We start from the raw sequence: 19139 nt of genomic DNA, 5'->3' as shown, positions 1-19139 counted from the left end.
CCATCAGACTCGACGGCTATCCTCAGCCTGTCGTCTTACCAAGCTCACCGCGTCAACAACCAGACCTAGCCCAAGGCAGTAAAGTAGCAGATCTCTCCGAACCAACACCCGCATGCAGAGGCCATGTGCCACCCCGTTTAGCCTTCTCTGTGGCGTGTCCAAGCGGCAGATCATTGCGTCCTCGTTGCATTCTAGGCGCATGCCGCACCCGTCTCTATTTTTCGCGCCGCCTTGGTTGGAGCAGAATCCTCTCAGCGGCTCTGCAAGGCCGACAGGTCCTGTTGTAGCAATGTGGAGATACACCATCTGAGGGCAGGTGCTCGGCGGTAAGTATATAGCGGTATGTCTCCTTCCATCTGAGCAGGGTATCCCAGCATCTACTACTCAATCACCGACTCGAGCTCGCACCTTCCAACAACAAGTCATTGTTGATAAGGTAGCCTAGTCTCTCGTCCTACTCTAGACGCACCTCCACCACAATGACACTCATCCGAAATCTGGTACTGGCTCTTGCCACACTGGCCGCATCATCAAATGCTCTCTGCCTACCACGCAGTGAGGACTCAAAACCAGCACTCCCACTGAGCAAGATCTCGAACACCGGCTCAACACCTCTTCCCGTACCATCCAAAGACCCCAAAGCCATCATCCTAGGTCTCGGGTTCCAAAACTACACCTGCTCCTCCTCATCTTCCACCTGGGTCCAATCCACGATCCAAGCCGGCGCCATCGCCGACCTTTACGACATCACCTCAAAGACAACATCCAACACTGGCGACAGATACAGCAAATCCTCCCTCAAAGCCTTCGAAACCTGCCTCAAAGTAACGAGATGCACCCCCACCACGGCCAACGGCTTCTGCGATCGCTGTCACACAATCAGCAGTGCCGCCTTCGCCTCCAAACGTGTCGGAGAACACTACTTTGATCAGATCAATGGCCTGCAGATGCCCAACTTCGCCCTCGACACGCTGAAATGCTTCTTTTCGGGCAAGAAAAGTGGAGGCGTTAAGGCACCTGCGAACGCTTACAAAGGAGCCAATGGTCTCGGTGCTGTCGACTGGCTCTACCTGGTCGACAACAACTCCGGACGAACCAAGGGAATGACCAGCGTGTATCGTGTTGAGACCGCTGGCGGCGTGGCACCTTCGAGCTGCTCCAGCCCCGGCAGCGCGATGCAAGTGCCTTATGCTACGGAGTATTGGTTTTACGACTAATCGACAACGATGCGATACTTTTTTGTTTGATTTCACTTCTTAACATATTTTGTACATAATTCTTGAGACACGGCCAGAGAAATACCTACAGATCATGGCGGGCACTTGGTTTTCGGACAGATACGATCAGAGAGACAGACAGCTAGACAGACAGACATTGATTCATGAGAACGAGATCATGGAACGGCAAAACGGCATATTTCGGCAGAAGGATGAATATACAAGGACTGGTAGCGAAAAGCGAGGCGTTTGCTTTGTTGGTGGCTGATGAAGATAGACGAATGAAATGCAACCAACATATATTCCAAAGCAATCCTGCAAATCCTCTTGCTTGATCAATCCTCGGTTCCGGCTTTAGGCTCGAGTGTACGTGCAGTAGCGATAGATGGCGTTGATCGCTACCGATCATGCGCTTGTTGAAGGAACGATTCTGCGTTGCAGTGAGGAAGGAATGTGCAGGTGAGAGATGCCTGATGCAGTTGGTCTTATTCACATCATCAGCGTAAGAAGTCTTAGTGACAAGCGAGGTACTTGGAAGAACTTGTAGTTGCTACAACGTATAAATTCGTAAACATTATCCGGTGCGAGTCAGAGTGTGCACGACTGCAGTGCTTGGTATTTCCCCAGATGTGTACTCCGATTACCCTTTTCTGAGCCTTCATATCCTCCTCATGTCATAATCCAACGTGGCCGTCTGCACGCTGCTCTCTTGGCCCCGCGACCAGCGATTGCATCTTCTAGAACGGTAGGACTGGTGTCACTGGCGTCTCATCATCGTCCTCGATCAGCGAAGGCGTCATGGCCCCATGTAGCGATGGCACCGGCGGCGTATCATTCGCTGACCTGCGCGGCTTTGACTTGGCCCTCGGCTTCCGCACAGAACTTGCAGGTGTCAAGAGTGTGCGGATCGACTTGCTATCATCGCTGTCGAATGGTGAACTTGAAGCTGACAGCAGTACCACCCATCTTCGATCGACAGCGGTCCTCGCCATTCCTATCGCCTTCCAGGACTCGTCGGTGATAGCAGCGAACACGTGCTGATTGTGACACGGACATGTCGCTGTCCTCACAATATGGAGGCCGCCTTTGCATGTACATTGTGTTTGTCTCTGAGCTCGGTTCTGGAAGGATGCCCAGCGCTCACCTGTTGCAAGTCCCGGATACCCAGCGGGTCCGATAAGCTGAGCGGTTGCTGTTTCTTCGTCCATGGTGACTGTGCTTCCTGCTGGGACGGACTCGAACTTGTCTAAATCATCTGCAGCTTCCTGTGCTTCACGGTCGAGGTGTTGAGCCCGCTCCAGATTTTGAATGGCTCTAATTCCCATCCTGATCCTTGTGAGATTGATCGATTGGAGGAGTTCGTCCCTTTCACTCTGCAGTTCCAGTTCCTCAAAAGCGCTGATGGCCTCGGTCGGACTCCCAACACACCGAAAGTCCATCGATTCGTGTGGGTTTACATAAGTCTTCAAGCTGCTGAGACTTCTCATGTTACGCAGATGACGACTGGACTTGATTGAATGGATGAAGGTCCTCTTGACGACCATTCCTTCATCCTCTGGAAGTGGAGGTAACGCTTTCTCCGTTTTGAGTGGCACATGCAATATCGATTGCGCACTTCTCGCAACACGCTCCTGGGTCGATCTCTTCTCTGCTGGGCTATTGGCTATCGTCGAACGCGATTTGCGAGCCGAGCGCGTCTTCTCGATGCGCTCCAGGAATTGCCCGTCGGTATCATAGTCAGACTGTTCGGATGTTCGTAATGTGACACAGACCCGACTCCGCGACGGATCTCTTGATCTAGCATGTCGACGAGTATTCTGCTCATGCTCGTTAAAGATGTTGTCTGCGCTGACCCATCGATCGCGCAGTTCTCCAAGGTCCACAGCGCTATCCTTGGCACGCTCGTGAATTGTAGGTGTACTCTTGGTGTAGTCGGCTCGACTGAATGGCGCTTCGTGAGACTCCCGGACAGGGCGAAGCGCAGCTCTATGTGTAAATGAGCCACGAATTTGAATGCCCGACAACGATGCATTCCATGTCTTGAACTTGTCCGTGAGACTTTCCACAGAGGGCGATCGACGAGGGTGACGGCCTCGCATTGTCGTCAGCACCAAGAGAATTTCTTGTTGGTTCGCAGAGTGAACAGATTTGATAAAATAGAACTCGCGCAGGAGAGGTGACGGGATGATTGAGCGAGCGCGCAGCCTTTAGAACGATTGGACGACGCGTGTGAGTCGTGTAGAAGTCAACATCTTGTCAGAGACTGCAGGCATACCCTGCAACCAAAAGCCAGCGAACTCGCGAAAGTATCGCTTCAAGCAATGAAGACGTTTTCGGAAGTTCCATTGTAGCAATGCAGCTGATGGCTGTTAGCTGTCAGCCCGTTGTGGTGAGTTCAAGGTTCACAAACGGTATCAGATACCGCTGCGCGAACAGAGTTTGTGGCGTACATACAAGCTGGGCTTGTGAATGGCCGAAGCGACTCGTAAAAAGCCCGGTGCCACCATTGCTGATTCAAGAGTCAGGCGTTAGGAGCATTTGAATAAGCAAAGGATTTGCTATAGATTCGAGGGGAAAGTGTCGCCCGAACGGTCATGCCGGGCTGTTGCAAGTATCCCACCTTGCCGTGGCCGATCTATGGCCTGCACTCGACCGTCTTTGGCGGTGCTCCGACGTTACGTTCGTATCGTATCTGCTCCAGGACAGGATCATGATGCATCCCCGACGTTGAATCTGACCGAGTACCGCGTCTGCATCTTCGGCATGTTCAACGTCGCCATGGACGACACCGGAAGATGAGGACATCCCGTCCTTGGATATACTTCCCGCGCCACCCAGGGCGTACTAGGCACACACAGCTCGTTGCATATGGCCACCAGCGTTCATATGGCCTCAAAACACTTGACGGCATAGCGGAAGTTTTATGGTTGCTTGGCAGCTCTTCACGCCACGCCCTGTCGCTTCCTCTGCAAGATCTCGAGGCGCAAGCGCTCAGCAGCGGCCTGCGTTTCAATCATCCTACCAACGCCAGTCTTCCATGCTTCCTCGAGGCCCTGCAATTCAGCTGCCGCGTTGCCTTGAGCCTTGCGCCGGCTGTCCTCAAGCTGCTCTTGTTCGATCTTGGCCATGTCGAGCTCTTTTTCCACAGCCTTGAGCTGATCCTCTAGCTGGCTGTTGCCGATCAACCAGGCGTTCTTTCCGTAAGTCTCTAGCAGGCCAAGGTTGACTTCGCGACCGCGCAGATATTCTGCACTGGCATACGCTTTTTGTAGGGTATCATTCCACGCTGGCAGGTCTCCTTTGGCCGGGGGATCTAGCAGCTCGTAGCGGCTAAGATCGAGTCCCTGGCTCTTCGGTTGTCCAGCAGCAATGCGCGCATGTTCCGCATCGACCAGCTCTGAAAATTTCGACTCCCTTAGAGCTGGTATGGAAGGATGGGCGGAGTTCGCGTGCGCTGAGTCGATTTCGGCCTGGATCAAAGCATTGGCGTTGTGCAATGCCTCTTCCGACACTGGTGCGTCGACGTAAGGCAGCGCATCGGGCGCGTTCTGAATGAGAGGCATCCTCAATTTCGGCAGCGTTTTGCTATTGAGTCGCGAAAGCCGCAACTTCTCGTCTGGGGTGTTGAAGCTGCCGCGACCTTTGGCTTGGAGGAACAAGTCTCGGGACTGTTGGCCAATGACGCCGAGTGTGCATGGACGATGGATGACGAGGTAGGTCAACAGACCTCATTGCAACACCCTCCCAAACACAAACCACCCCAGCGCGCAGATCACAGCCGTCAACGCGCATTGCACGAGCAGGTTCTCGTGGTTTTGCCCGCGTGACGCGTACAGAGACACAGTATCAAGATAATAACTACGCGCCGCTTTTGAGAAGCGACTTGGATCCACCATCTCATCACTGCCTGATATCGAAAGGACATGAACGGTTGAGCAGAGACTGTGTGCTACCATGCCTCGCTCACCACTGCCCGTACTCGTCCTTGCGCTGGTCGCATTCCTCCTCCTCGCCACGCTCAATGTCCTTCATCGACTCGGCCCGTCTGTTTTAGATTGGTGGACCACAGAGGGCTTCCCAATCAAGCCGAGTGCAGTTGATCATCAGCAGGATGGAGACGAGTACTTGGTGGGTGTCGGCAAGGGAGACATCACTGGTCCCGTTGTCGAAATCAACTTCATGGGTTACGCAGACTCTGCCCAAGTGGGCCGTGGCTTGCGACAAAGGCTGTACTCCCGTGCATTCATCATTGGAGGTGTCAAGACACCTGAAGATCGATTCGCGTACCTCGTGTTAGACACGCAGTCTGGCGATACTGCTGTTCGACATGGCATTCTGGAAGGTCTCCAGGAGCTGGGTGGCGAATATGCCGCCTATGGACAGCACAACGTAGCAGTGACGGGCACCCATTCGCACAGCGGGCCTGGCGCGTGGCTAAACTACTTGCTGCCACAAATTACCAGTAAAGGCTTTGATAAGCCGTCTTATCAAGCCATCGTACAAGGCGCAATTGCCTCGATCAAGCAGGCACACGAGAGCCTGGCCCCTGGGCGTTTGGCGATCGCTTCAGTCCGGGTAGACGATGCGAATACCAACCGAAGTCCCTGGGCATACTTGCAAAATCCGATCGAAGAAAGGAGCCGATACGGGGAGGATGTCGACAAGCAAATGACTGCGCTGCGCTTCAGCCACAACAATAACACAGGTACGAAAGATGTTGGCCTCTTGACATGGTTCGCAGTCCACGGCACCAGCATGCTAGGCAACAACACGCTGGTCACCGGAGACAATAAAGGCGTTGCAGCTGTGCTTTTTGAGAAGTCAACACTCGATTCATCTTTCGTTGCGGGATTCAGTCAGGCGAACGTGGGCGACACATCCCCGAACGTACTTGGCGCGTATTGTGAGTCTGGAGAGCAAGAAGGACAGCAGTGCGACTTCAAGACCAGTCTTTGTGGCAATAAAACCCAACCCTGTCATGGCCGCGGCCCTTACTACGGACGAGACGACAGTGGGACAGCTTCTGCTTTTGAGATCGGCATTCGCCAGTTCCAAGGCGCGCGAGACATGTTCGACAATGCGACCGCGTGGCAACCAGTGAAGGGCCAGGTGGTGAAGAGCCTGCACCAGTTTGTCGACTTCAGCAATTACAGGTTTCAGTTGCAAAATGGTACCGAAGTGAACACCTGCCCAGCTGCGATGGGCTATTCCTTCGCCGCTGGTACCTCAGACGGGCCAGGTGCTTTCGATTTCAAGCAAGGCCAACCTGGCGACCCACACGTCAATCCGCTCTGGGCTGTTGTAGGCAACGCTCTGCACAAGCCCAACAAGACACAGAAAGCTTGTCATCGCGAAAAACCCATCCTACTCGATGTGGGAGAAACCGAGACTCCCTATCTCTGGACGCCCAATATTGTTGACATACAGCTACTGCGTGTCGGCCAGTTCTTTGTCATTGTTTCGCCAGGTGAAGCGACTTCCATGGCCGGCCGCAGGTGGCGGGAAGCTGTGCAAGCTTCTGCCCATTCGGCCTTCTCAGAATTCAGCGGTCCCGAATACGAGCCAGTCGTAGTGCTGGGTGGACCAGCTAATACGTACACGCACTATATCACAACACCAGAAGAGTACTCGGTTCAACGTTACGAGGGTGCTTCCACCCTCTATGGGCCATGGACGCTACCAGCATATATCAACTTGACTCTCGACGCCCTCCCACACCTGGGGGCATCGACAAGTGGTCTACCACAGCTTCCACCTGGACCTGATCCACCGATATTTGTCAACAAAAGCCTGTCTTTCATCACACCTGTCGTCGTAGATCGAGCAGGCATTTTGAAAAACTTCGGACAAGTTCTTCAAGATGTCGAACCTGTGTACAGCGCAGGCAAGACCATCTCAGCAAAATTTGTGGGCGCGAACCCGAGAAATAACTTTCGCCTCGGTCAGAGTTTCGCCGTTGTTGAAAAGGCAAACGAGAACACTGCGACCTGGGAAGAGTTCCGTAATGACGACGACTGGAGCCTTGTCTACGAGTGGAAGCGTACGAGCACAGCCTTGGGAACGAGCGAGGTCACAATCTCATGGGAGACGAAATGGGAGACTGGTCAGTGGCGAGAGGATAGAGCCAACCAACTGGAGCAGGAAAAGAACGCGAAAGACTCGCACACAGAGCTGATGCCACGAGAGGATCCGCATCCGGATCTCCGAGGAAGATACAGACTACGATATTATGGCGATGCGAAGGCCCTGGGAGGAAAGGTTACCCCCTTTGACGGCACCAGCGGAGAATTCACGATTGTATGACGAGACAACGACCGTGTATATCTAACATATATGTACGTGTACATGTAACTTGCACGTACAACGAGTGTAGCAGCTACTTCACCAGTGCAGTGTTGACGGTGGAAAGCGTGACGAAGTTCGACTGCACCGACGCCTGCTTGCTTAGTTGCTTGCTACTCCTCCACTCCTCCAGCAAGCACTACCGGTCATGGCATGGCCACATTTGCTCCTGCTATCTGAGCAGAACCTCGATGGCAGGGGCGCATGATCCGCTGCTTTCTCATGCATGCCGTGTCGACGGAACTTCATCCATCTCACACACCGATCACTAAACCTATCTCAGCCACGACCGCATCGATACAGCTTTCATCGTGTGTATCGCGACCCGCAGCTTGCGAAGAGACGACTCACCCGACAGCAATCACTACCAGCAGCGATCATGCGTCTACTGTATTTCGTGCTATTGATGCCGCTATCGGCTCTCGCCCATCTCACGCCGAGTACAACTCCTGCGAAGGAGGGAGACACATTCAGCACTCGAACACAGACGGCGAAGAACGGCAACGCATTCAGTTCTCCAGTGACGAAGAAGACAGGAAAGAAGACCAAGACAAAGACAAAAGTCAAGACCATAGTCAAAGCGACAAAAGGGCCGTACCAAAAGAATTGTGACTACTGGTATTTGAACCCTCAAGTCAGAGAATGGGGCGGCATTCCAAAGGTGGTAAAAGAGGCTAGACAAATCGTTGACCTCGTTCTGTCCGTGCGCAATGGCACAACCACAGAGGTCGGTTTGCTTGGTCCCGAGGACTATTCTGGAGTGGAGGTATTTTGGCGTGCTCGACGCTGAACGAAGGGAGTATCTAGATGGTAAGTGCTCGATTGTGGACCCCGCAAAGTCAAGAGCGTTGGCTAATTGCAGCTTGCAGGAAACCTTCAGAGGCTGCAGAAAGCATGGGATCAAGTGACATATCGTTGCAGAGGTGAAGCTGAAGCGATGTGCAATATGCCTGGTCCCGTTGGGTGGGTACTTTTGGACAAGCCGGAACCCATCGTGAATCTCTGCCCTTGGTGGTGGTCGGTACCTCCCACATGGCGACAGAGTGTCGGCCAAATGACCCAATTCGAGAACGACTGGGGCACCCTCCGCGAGGCAGGGCTCATACATGAGATGCTACACCTCAAGATCGTTGGCGAATCGAGATCAAGTAAGTGCCATTTTGTCTCTTGGTGGACTCTGAATACTTTGCTGACGTTGAAGCAGTCTTGGACCTTCAAGACAGAGTGTACTGCCCACCAGAACGTGGCAACGATTGCCAAGTGTACGGACCCATTATGTGTCAAGGAGCAGTCCGCAATGGCCTTGATACAACTATGAACGCGGACAGCTATGTCATGTACGCGATGAATATCTGGATGGGGTCGATCTATGGTCTGCCGCCGCCCAACGGTCCAAAGAAGGTTATGCAGCCGAAAACGACCGGCAATCCGTTGCATCATCCCAGTGGCACATGCAAGTGGCCAGAGGCATCCAGGTATGCCAAGAAGACCAAGGTTTCCAATTAGTGGTGAACAATCATGGAGTCTTTCTTTGTCAAGGGCTTTGGTCTGGAATCTTGAGAACTTCTGCATGTTGGGATTAAGTATGAGAGTCGATCATTTGTAGATTGTTTTCTCGATCATTCTGCGACAGGATATCTGAGTAGCTCAGTTGACTTCTCGCTTGGTCCCCGATAGCTTTCACTCGATCAAAGGATCATGCACTCTTCATCCGTCCTTTGTAGTTTTGATGTCCGCCAATTAACTGTGCATAGTCACCCACCATTCCCGCGCTTGCTCAAGATCTTGACATGCAGTGGCAGTGCTGCCGCCGTAGTGCAGAATGAAGCTAAGTCGATTACTCCGACTCTCTCGAGTGTAGCTTTGTTTCTGGCAGTCTCCGAAGCAAAGGCTCTGGCGGAGCATCATGTGCTTACACTTCTCGCGTTCATAGAGGCGTATCTCATAACCATCAAATATCCTGGCTCTCGTAAATGCTCTTCATTCCTAAAGCTCTTGCCGAATAGCATGCCAAATCCAATCCCGACTCCTCGCTATGCCTGTGCAACGCAAAACTCCACAGCGCCTCAATGTCCTAGTGCTCTCGCTCAATCGTGTCTCCCTCCCCAAATTGAGGTCTCGCTCAATCCCAAGCATTCTCCATACTATCCCTCACACACCTCCTCACCCTCTTCTTAAACTCCTTCCGATCCTCCCTCCACAACTTCCCCGCCTCAATATTCGCCGGCGACTCATCATTCGGATTCCCCAACATACTGATAACACTCAACAAAATCGTCTCAGGCGTCTGCACAGGACTCCACCTCTCACTCGCATTTTCATATCCATACTGATCCTCTCCCGGTGAATGCAAGATACTAATGCAGACCTCGCCATTTTGATAGACATTCGGGTGAAAGATCGGCGTTTCGAATTTCAGTTTCGGCGGGTTATGTGGGTAATCGGGAGGGAAAGACATTCGAGCGCGGAAACAGCCTCCGCCGTAGAGGGAGTCTTGTTCGTCGGAGAGCATGAGCATAACTTCCCATTCGAAGATGTTGGAGTTCACGAGGCCGACGCTTATACCGGGGATGTCTTTGTCTGTTTGCATTTGTTTGTATTGCTTGCCGAGGATGAGGGCTGCGCTGGAGGTGCCGCCGGGCGAGGCGGTGTTGCTTCGGTTGGCGGGCGAAGCCATGGTGGGGTGGAGGGTGGTGGTGTTGCTCGGAGGTGGGGTGGTGGCAGTGATCAGAGCAGAGCGGCGTGCATGGACAGAGTGAAAGAGCTTGAATGCAATCCAAAGCGAGAGTATCAGGTGTACTAGCCGTTGGGGTATGAGTCGCAGCAAGAGTGTGAGAATTGTAGGAGAAAGGAAGCAGTGACGTGCCAGCTGGGTGAAGCTCTGCCGAAGCTGTGGCGGATAGCACGATAGCACGGCATGATATCGCCACATGCATGAGCAAACTGAAAAATCGTGGGAAATCAGATTGACAATCATCTGTTGCAGTCACTCAATGCAGTTCATGGGTATCTACCTCGCACACGCCGAAACTCCGAATAAGACATGACCACCTCAGCTCTTTGTCAGAGCATTAGAAGCCAACCACGCACCACCCACCAGCAGCAGAGATGCGAGCCCTACAGCCTTCTTGGCCCATCCTTCGCCAGCTTGCACCATGTTGAGCGCAACTGGTTCTTGGGCTTTGTCCGCGGCGGCCTGTACAGTAGCCTCGCTACTCTGTTCCGTCTTGCTGTAGTTCAGATCCTCCTCTCGTTGTCTCTCCATGATCTTTTGCAGTGCTTCCAGGTCTCTCTTCCAGTCATCTGCCTTCGCTTCATTCATGCCACTCGTTTCAACACCTTGCACGCTGCCGAAGAAGTCCAAGATGCGTTTATTTCTCACAGCCTCCTCCCCTCCAGGAAATAGGTCATACCTCACACCCGCATCGCTGTGCACCCGATCGAATGTGTAGTAGTCGAAAAGCTCTCCAAGCCTTACATCCGCACTCGTGCTGTTTAGCCGCGTCTCCAAGAACTCCAAATTGTAATATGTCCACCTGTCAATTACTGCCACGCCCACGTCTTGATCCGCATGGTGACTGTAGCTGCTCTGGTCTTTCTCACTGCTCCCTGTTGCAATGATATTCGGTGTGTAGAAAGCCGTATACATCGTATTCGCCTGACACGTATCAATCATGAACAGCAGTTCATGGTATCTCTTCTTCTCCCACATTTGCTCAAACGCGTCCGCAAGATCGAAGCTGCTGATCTCTTCGCTGTCCTGAAACTTCAGAAACTCGTTTCCGCCGTGTCCAGTCATATAGATGAGAATATTCGAGCGGTCGTCTGTCATGAGCCTTTTACTCGTAGGATGCGACGCGGGCCACCGATCTGTAAGCAGCCGAATGAAGTTCTCCACTGTGACCTCGTTTCCTCTGTAGTCCACCTCTATTCCTCCCATTCCTGCTTTATTGTCGCGAGAACCTTGGTCGTCGTATAGGTCTAGTTGTCGCGACTTGTCGTTGAAAACGCTACCGGGAAATGAGTTGCGGGGATTGCAGGCCATGTCGTCAGGTAACATGAGGATGATCTGGCTGTCAGGTATCCCCAGGCGTTTTACAGTGCGGTATAGAGATAGCGTGTTCGCGAGATGGCGGTAGTTGAACCAGAAGCGGGACGTGCTCACTAACACTGCCCAGTTCGAGGTGTGAGTGGCAGACACTTCCGGTAGGGCGGCGAGAAGCGCCAGCAGCGCGGTAGGGAGCTCTAGGAGGCGCATGATGATATGGTGTAGGTCTGCTTCTTTCGAATGTGTGCGTTGGTTGTCACGTTTGGACTCTGGACAGAGAGTGGCTGCTTAGGTGAGCTTCATGTGGAAGCGAAACAGGGGTCTTGCCGAGCTCCATCAGGTCTAGCGCATGTCAGGTGAAGTAACGTCAGGTCCGACGCCATTGCTCACTGTTTTAGACATGGCATTGAGCAGCAAGTCAAACGAGCACGATAGCGAATAAATCCAACAGGAGCTCTGGAAGAACCTAAGTAATGCAGTGTGAGGATCTGGACTCATCTTACCGCAGGAAACTGCATGTGAAACGAGAATGCAAAGTGAAGCAAAAACGTGATGTAAATTCGAGGGATGACTGTTCTTCAAATCTCATCTTGCCCTGCGATGACCCTTCGCCTGCACAGACAGCAAATACGGCGCCAGCTCATTCCTTCTTTGGCCGCTTCAAGCCAAGCCCGGCTTGACCCATCAATTCAGGCGATTCCGCAGCTTTGATAGATCACCATCCCGACCGATCAAACTTGCTAAGCTAGACCGGGTTCGAACTGGTACCTCTCGGAATTTCTCGTTGAAAGTCTGAGAAAGCTTGCTGATTGGGATGGCCTTGCCTTTGCTCTTGCTGCGATTGGCCCAATCGCGATGACACTCCGCTATGAACGCTTTCTGCTCGTCCGAGTAGACTCGGCCCTCCACGGACTCACGGCGGCCTCGCCACTCGAGCCCGTGCTCGCGCTTCTCGCGTCGCCGCTCCTTCTGTCGCTCGACTTTGCGAGAGGCGTTGCCCAATGAGGGAATTGCGGGCCGAGATGCTGAAATCTGTGGCCGCCGCTTGGCTTCGGTCGTACCGTCCACCTGGAGATGTGGCGGTCAGCAAGACACTGTTGAGCACGATTTTGCCGACTGAGATCTGGAGATGGTTCGAGAACATACCCTATCCTTCGTGCCCAACGCTTCTGGAATTCCGCGCCGCACCATCCGCATAGCTGGCATCGCAAGCTCTTCGTCCTTTCGTGCACTTCTGGAGAATGTCGTCTCCTCGTGTGGCCCTATTCTGAAGGGGGCTTTTCCAATCCACCCTCCGGTCTGCCGCTGAAGCTCCATATTTAGGAGCCATGATGGGAGGAATCCAATAGCATGAGAGGAAGCCATCCCGAAGCTTTTATCTATCCCGATGACAGAAAAGGCATCCAAGCGACCTAGTCTTATTGTGGTCAGTACAGGTGTTACGCGAGCGCAATAGTCGATGCACTTACTCAGCCCTCTCTCGTCGCGGTGAGAGACGGTGACACGGCTCGTCACACTGGTCCGGAAGGAGGTAGTGTCTAGGTGGGGCAGAAATGATGTTGCAGCCACTGTCGCTCAGGTCGTGGCGCTGTTGTAATGCTGAAAGCCTTTGGAGTTCGGAACGAACGCGTGGCGTCACAAGCGTATGCGCAGCTACTGATCGAAAGATGTTCTTATTTTGATGCGCGCGACGCGCAACGCGGAGGCTGTGGGATTTGATGACGCCGTGAAGACTGGAGAGGTCACGGGGAGACTGGACTTGAATCGATGGCATCAGTGACCGACAATGGAGAGTGTTCGGTATGGAGGTGTACTAACCGGAGAAGTAACGCGAATGTTGAGTGGCTGATGGTGGAAAGTGGGTAGCCGACAACCTGTCGAGATCAAAAGAGGTGTGAGGTCAGGTGGGAATGCAGCTGTGAAGCCAGGTCAGCGCAAAGCACCAACGAGAAAGTGGTGGCAGTCAACTCACCGTGATAAGCGCAGAAAGAGACGGGGGCCGCCTCAGTAAGTTTCGAAGAATGAAGTCAGATGGGTTGTTTGGGGGAACTCGAGGCTCGAAACGAGTGCTGGTGCATCGAGGGTCGAAGAGCAAAGCCTCGCTGGGCGAGAGCGTGGGTGAGAAAGGTTGATGAAGGATGTTATCACAGAGTGACGCTGGGGGGTGCCATGAAGGGTGGAGGAAACGAAGATGCCACATTGATGTTGTTGAAGCGGGGAGGAAAGACTTGAGAAGCTCGGCGAGGATTTTGTTTACGTGCGAGGAAGGCACTGCACCTCGAGTACAAACGGCGCGCCGACCCCTGCACTTCACATCTTGCAACGGCAGCGCCACTCACAGACCACAGAGACGAGGCCTCTATCTGCAGCGAGTTCATCACCCAGACGAGGCCTTCATCATCAAAGTGTTGGAGTGCAGCCCACCAGGCTTCAGCTGGCAGAGCAGGGCCTCGACTCGTTTGTTTGAATGCGCGAGGTGGGTTCGCTTCACTTGCGCTGGGAGAACTGCCATAACATCAGCTATACGCGACTCGATCGACCGTATGCCTGGTCATCGTTGGATGTTCTCTACCTACTGGCACTGCCCACGCGTGGCACGACCTGAGCGCGGCGTGCTACAGCGAAGGCCATAGACTCCATCCGAGGGGTAAAGTTTATCCACAGTCGTGAACATCATTCTGAGACCTGTCGACATAGCGTTGCCCTCAGCTGTGCCGCGATTCGAGCAGGCTGCATCAACTTCTTTGTAGTATAATGGGGAATGAGGCCACGGAATCGTTCGTCGAGTGGGGGAAACCTGTTCTTCGGTAACAGCGGCAAGCATTGATGACTTTGAAACAAGAACCTGATCAATCTCTTATTGCACAGGTGTTCGGATCCTCGCCACGTGCTTCAGCTGCCAGACCGAATGTTTGTGAAAGGGAGAGCCTAATTCCCGCTCACACATCAGCTCTAGTTCTGAACTACAGACATCTCTCGGTCGTTGGCACTTCTCATCAGTGAAGTATATCGCTGGATGATAGAGCTCGAGTTGAATTACAATGTAGACAGGTACCTTCTCGTAGCTTTGATGCCACCAAATATCCTGAGGGCCTGGTATGGAAACACAAAATGAGCTGCTGCAATGCGGTACGCGCGAGCGAATACACGCGCGCCTCGTAAAGCCAGAAGCTGAAAGTTCCGGTCCTACGGGGTCTGTCTCCATTTCCAGACGGCCTTAGCCTCTGAATAACGTCCATGTCTTCGGGCCTGTTACTCTCACCGTGATCTCGTGAGAGTGTCCTCGGTAGACCTATGATCTAGCTCATCTCTGCGATTGTTCCGACCCCAAATGCTGGAAAGAGCATGTCTCATAATATCCCATGTCACCATACCCGGAGCAGCGTCTGTTGTCTACGCTTGTCGAACCAGCTTCTCGTAGCGCCTGCCACAAGGCGATCCAGCCGTCCCCAGATCAATCATAATCCGCACCTCCTCAATCGCCAGTATCAAGCTCCAGATCCAACTGCACCCCATTACTCACACCATAATCCTCCAACGTCAAAACATCCTTAAACGGCCTCTCGCCCTGCCTCTTCAACATAATCTCATGCGGCTGACGCCCAATATGCGCCGCAACCATAGCCTTGAACGCTTTCACGCTATCGCTCGCAAGACAAGGAATCTGAGCTTTGGTTCCCAACCTGTCATTGACCGTGACGATGATCATAGGCTCATTGGACACAGGCGCAGGTTTGGGCTTCTTCTCTTTCTTTTCCTTCTTCTCTGATTTGTCCTTGTTGTCAGGTTTGCTGCGAGGCGCATCTCCTCTTTCCCGTTTGCGATCCTCATCGCGATCCTGGCCAGGTCTGTAATTGTCCCCACCATCTCGTCTTCTGGGCGAGCGGTCTCTGAAGCGATCGTCTCGCCGGTCGCGCGAGTCATCTCTGCGTCGGTAGTTGTCGCCATTGTGATCTCCATCTCTTCGGTCATCTCTGTAGTTCTCGCGCCGCGGGGACCGGTCTCTGTATCCGCGCTCTAGGCGTCCACTGTCGCGAGGTGCGGCATCTTCGTCGCGAGTCTTCTTTTCCTTCCACTTGAAACCGCCTGTCTTTTTCTTTGGCTTCGCTGTTTGCGCAGGTGACGCTGAGCGGTCTCGTGCGTCGTTATCGGAAGACATATTTGCGCGGTGTTGACACCAGATGAACTTTATCAAAAGTTGGAAGTCGAGCTTCAGTTTGACGTAGTGCAGACGGGCGGGCTTAGCTCCGCAGACAACAACCAATCACATGGTTTAGAGATTTGATGATTTGTGCAACAATTCATAACGCTTTTTGGGTATTGCGACGACTAAGATTGATCGCCGAGCTATGTGACCTTTGCGGTCTTCTTTCGGGACCGCTACTCCAATTCGAGCCACTGTCTCCAACCTCCTTGGCTTTGTTCGTCCTTTCGGACGTGTTCCCTTTCCGCAGTCAACTGTGGCAATGCACGCTTGCCCACGGCCCCACATCGACACGTATTCTCTGGACGAAACTCGCGTCCAACGCCACTTTGCCCTCGTTCCAGACTCATCCTGCTGTGGCTGTGGTTGAGAGCTGTATGCCGTTTTCGTATCCACGTGTCCGCAGGATCAAGGCTGTTTTGGGCTTTACCTCCTCGTCTTGGGTAGTGTAAAGTGGCCTCCTTGCATCCGAATATGCTGTGCTCGGTTTGTAGAGGCTGAGCGAAGTGCTCAGGAGGGTCTTGTGATTCTGGCGTCCTAGGTGTATCCTTGTTCATTCTACTGGCACCTCGTTCACGGTTACTGTAGGCCCGGGTTTGAGTACGGCCACAGCATCCAGACTGCCAGCGTCGACGACTGGTTGCAACGTGTCCCAGACTTGCTTCATCATGCACTCCACCCATTCCGCTTCCTCCAGCTGTAGACTCATTTGTTTTCGAGCCATTCGGCTACGCTTGATCTTGATTCCAGGAGTTCCGCAAGGACCAACAACAGGGCTTGCTGGGGCAGAAGATGCGGGAGTGGTGCCGTCTGGCGATGATGGTTGTGATAGTACAACGTCCAGCTCCAGGCATTGGTGGATGAGTTCTTCTATCCCGTCTCTCGTGACATTGGCTTTAGGCTGCATTCTCTCCAGAAAACCTTCGCCGAATAATGCGTCTTCCTCGACAGCTCTTTGCACGGACTCCAGAAAGAACATAAATGATGGCAATGTGGGGCCTTCGATTGTGAATGGATAATGCACATCGCTCAGCAGACAAGCGGCGTAGAGCAACCTGATAGTGAATTCGGAGTCCAGAGAGTGTTCCACAACGCACGCGGGGCAGCCACGTGTGTAACACCAATCGCGTTCCTTCTCTGCGCTGAGGAAGCACTGGATCCAGACGAAAGCGCTTCGCGATTGACCAGTGAAGGCGTACTCCAGGTCTTCGAGCTTCGTCGCATGTGTTGCAGCAGAGGCGACGCCGCACGCTCTGTCAAATAGTTCGACGACCGGAACAAGCAATGCGTGAAGGATGTCGCGTATTACCAGCCAACGCTCCAGAGTTTCCGGGGTCGCAGCGGAATGGCTGCCACAGAATCTGTAGAAACGTTAGAACTTAGGACCAAACGTGAAGCGGCGATTGTGATGGAGTTGATTGGCGTACCCATAATCGTAATGTTCGGCCAGATGATTGCGGAGAATGTTGAAGCCGTCGGAATGAGCCAAGGTCTCGACGTCCTCCGCTTTGAGTAGAAATGGAGCTGCGCCTGGCACGAGCGTTGTAGATGCCATGTTATCGAGGCTTTCGTTCGTGGACGCTCTCTTGTCTTTCGGAATGGTCGCTACTGTTGGTGACTTGGACATCGCAGGCCAAGCGCCTCATGTACTGCGAGGTAGTGCGCTCCTCTACCGCATGGCGGTGCTTTGTTCGCAGCAAACGCGACGCGATATATGACCGTGCGATGAGGTCGTCGTCGGCGCAATCACGGGCGCTTCCTTATGGGTCCTAGCAGAGCACTGTCGCTAAGGCACTGCTTTCCTAGTAGTGGACGGCTCCGCTGGAAAGCAGGAGGAACGAGTGAGACGAGGAAAGCTATCGAGCAGGATGTCGATCAATGCGCTGATGGTGAGATCGGTAGCCCACCCACACTACGTACACCGCAGCGACGTTAGGCTCGATGGACGGAAAGCAAAAGCAACAGAGCTCAGCAGGCGGCTTCTGCAGGTACGCCAGAGCATCGACCAGGCTTGCGTGGCGGGAAGGCGTGTGGAGCAGCATGTGAACGTGATCAGAGCCTATCCCATGGGTGTGTGAGGCTACCGCGGAGGACAGGCTCCGCGCAGCCCCCAAGACCGCGATGCTTTCCATGGCACAGCGCGAGAGACGAATTGGGGGAGGGATGTGCTGGCACGCCTGGCACATGCAAGAGCCTGGCCAGCTGTGGAAACGGTGTCTTCTCGGAGCAGCACTTTCTAGCCAGCTTCTAGCGGCTTGCAATATTGAGCAAGCTAGCGACCACTGCGGCAACCCGACGCGCCGCCTGCAGCATGCTAGAAGCCTGTCTGCGAGCTCACCCGGCCAATGGGAGGCACTGAATTGTCGTTGAACACTTCACCAGACTGCTGCAATTTTCTCCTCAGCGATGTTTTCCCTTTGCAACGGCTGATGACCTTTCCAGTGGCGGACATCACGCCTCACCCCAACAGCCTCCTCGGCGTCGGAATGTCCGGCGTCGGCAGCGACGATGAGACTGCCGATGCACCAGCGATCACCTCATCTCGCAAGCGACTACCGATTCCGAGTGCAGGATTGCGGCCGGCACTGCGCACCGCCGTCCCAGACGTCCATCAATCACGAGGACGCCCGCGAAACGTTGCTCACAGGCGGTGCACGCTGGGCGTATGCACTCCGCAGTTGTGACACGACGACGAGCCTATTGACGCGACCTTCCTGGTTGGTCTGAATCGCCGTTTCTTCAGCCTCTAGAAAATTGGACCGAGCCGACGTGCTAAGGCTGCCCCGCGATATGTGCTCCTTGTATTCAGCTGGCCAGTTCGCGGATCATCATGGCCACAGTGCAATTGTGTACTGCTCGGCCAGCGCCCCAAGATCAGGTTCGCCTCGCGACACGAAACATCAAAGCAAGTCTACAGACCTTGCCTTAGTCGTGCATATTCCGAGATGGATCTCTACCGAGCCTGGTACATCTAATCGACGAAAGCCACAACATGCGCGCCCATACGCCAGGAAGAAGCGTCTTGTGATGAATTGTGCGCCTTGCATCCTGCTGCGATCAGGCCTATGCCCTTCTCGTTCGGATAACAGACAGGCGTCTGTACCTCCGCAGTCTGTAGATGGACTGGAGAGTACCGTTGTTCGCGAACGCCACTTTGCATGTGAAACCACGGCAAAGCTCATGTAGGGCATGTGATTGCAACTCAGATCCAACTAGACTACTGTATAGGCTGACCCATGGCTTCAAGCCGGGGAAGAGAAGGTGGAGCTGGGTTCTGATGTTGCGCCGTGACTGCATCGTGACTTTACCCGTCCTTCTCGGCAATCTC

General features: G+C 53.6%; 10 protein-coding genes across 10 annotated transcripts; 3 read left to right on the top strand and 7 right to left on the bottom strand.

Annotated features, from left to right (window-relative positions):
- Positions 1 to 479: 479 nt before the first annotated feature.
- On the top strand, positions 480 to 1217 carry CKM354_000544900 (uncharacterized protein; the record flags this gene model as incomplete). Its single annotated transcript, XM_044800723.1, has 1 exon — positions 480 to 1217. The coding sequence occupies one exon, from the start codon at positions 480 to 482 to the stop codon at positions 1215 to 1217; it is 738 nt and encodes a 245-aa protein (XP_044656658.1).
- Positions 1218 to 1954: 737 nt separating this feature from the next.
- Positions 1955 to 3316, bottom strand: CKM354_000544800 (uncharacterized protein; the record flags this gene model as incomplete). The annotated part of the gene is made up of 1 exon (XM_044800722.1): positions 1955 to 3316. One exon carries the CDS (start codon positions 3314 to 3316, stop codon positions 1955 to 1957), a length of 1362 nt encoding a protein of 453 aa, XP_044656657.1.
- An 843-nt stretch (positions 3317 to 4159) lies between these two features.
- On the bottom strand, positions 4160 to 4780 carry CKM354_000544700 (uncharacterized protein; the record flags this gene model as incomplete). The annotated part of the gene is made up of 1 exon (XM_044800721.1): positions 4160 to 4780. One exon carries the CDS (start codon positions 4778 to 4780, stop codon positions 4160 to 4162), a length of 621 nt encoding a protein of 206 aa, XP_044656656.1.
- A 391-nt stretch (positions 4781 to 5171) lies between these two features.
- CKM354_000544600 (uncharacterized protein) lies at positions 5172 to 7520 on the top strand (the record flags this gene model as incomplete). The annotated part of the gene is made up of 2 exons (XM_044800720.1): positions 5172 to 7320; positions 7426 to 7520. 2 exons carry the CDS (start codon positions 5172 to 5174, stop codon positions 7518 to 7520), a joined length of 2244 nt encoding a protein of 747 aa, XP_044656655.1.
- A 418-nt stretch (positions 7521 to 7938) lies between these two features.
- On the top strand, positions 7939 to 9065 carry CKM354_000544500 (uncharacterized protein; the record flags this gene model as incomplete). Its single annotated transcript, XM_044800719.1, has 4 exons — positions 7939 to 8223; positions 8285 to 8369; positions 8429 to 8707; positions 8764 to 9065. The coding sequence occupies 4 exons, from the start codon at positions 7939 to 7941 to the stop codon at positions 9063 to 9065; spliced, it is 951 nt and encodes a 316-aa protein (XP_044656654.1).
- A 616-nt stretch (positions 9066 to 9681) lies between these two features.
- Positions 9682 to 10236, bottom strand: CKM354_000544400 (uncharacterized protein; the record flags this gene model as incomplete). The annotated part of the gene is made up of 1 exon (XM_044800718.1): positions 9682 to 10236. One exon carries the CDS (start codon positions 10234 to 10236, stop codon positions 9682 to 9684), a length of 555 nt encoding a protein of 184 aa, XP_044656653.1.
- A 375-nt stretch (positions 10237 to 10611) lies between these two features.
- CKM354_000544300 (GPI-anchor transamidase) lies at positions 10612 to 11817 on the bottom strand (the record flags this gene model as incomplete). Its single annotated transcript, XM_044800717.1, has 1 exon — positions 10612 to 11817. The coding sequence occupies one exon, from the start codon at positions 11815 to 11817 to the stop codon at positions 10612 to 10614; it is 1206 nt and encodes a 401-aa protein (XP_044656652.1).
- Positions 11818 to 12291: 474 nt separating this feature from the next.
- CKM354_000544200 (uncharacterized protein) lies at positions 12292 to 12972 on the bottom strand (the record flags this gene model as incomplete). Its single annotated transcript, XM_044800716.1, has 2 exons — positions 12292 to 12675; positions 12754 to 12972. 2 exons carry the CDS (start codon positions 12970 to 12972, stop codon positions 12292 to 12294), a joined length of 603 nt encoding a protein of 200 aa, XP_044656651.1.
- A 2110-nt stretch (positions 12973 to 15082) lies between these two features.
- Positions 15083 to 15766, bottom strand: CKM354_000544100 (ubiquitin-like protein HUB1; the record flags this gene model as incomplete). Its single annotated transcript, XM_044800715.1, has 1 exon — positions 15083 to 15766. One exon carries the CDS (start codon positions 15764 to 15766, stop codon positions 15083 to 15085), a length of 684 nt encoding a protein of 227 aa, XP_044656650.1.
- A 598-nt stretch (positions 15767 to 16364) lies between these two features.
- On the bottom strand, positions 16365 to 17438 carry CKM354_000544000 (uncharacterized protein; the record flags this gene model as incomplete). The annotated part of the gene is made up of 2 exons (XM_044800714.1): positions 16365 to 17172; positions 17239 to 17438. 2 exons carry the CDS (start codon positions 17436 to 17438, stop codon positions 16365 to 16367), a joined length of 1008 nt encoding a protein of 335 aa, XP_044656649.1.
- Positions 17439 to 19139: the final 1701 nt, after the last annotated feature.

This window comes from Cercospora kikuchii (genome assembly GCF_019650295.1).
Source record: "Cercospora kikuchii DNA, contig_00003, whole genome shotgun sequence".
Taxonomy (NCBI): domain Eukaryota; kingdom Fungi; phylum Ascomycota; class Dothideomycetes; order Mycosphaerellales; family Mycosphaerellaceae; genus Cercospora; species Cercospora kikuchii.
Note: the sequence above shows the minus strand (reverse complement) of the source record. Positions and strands in the feature narration are given on the sequence as shown.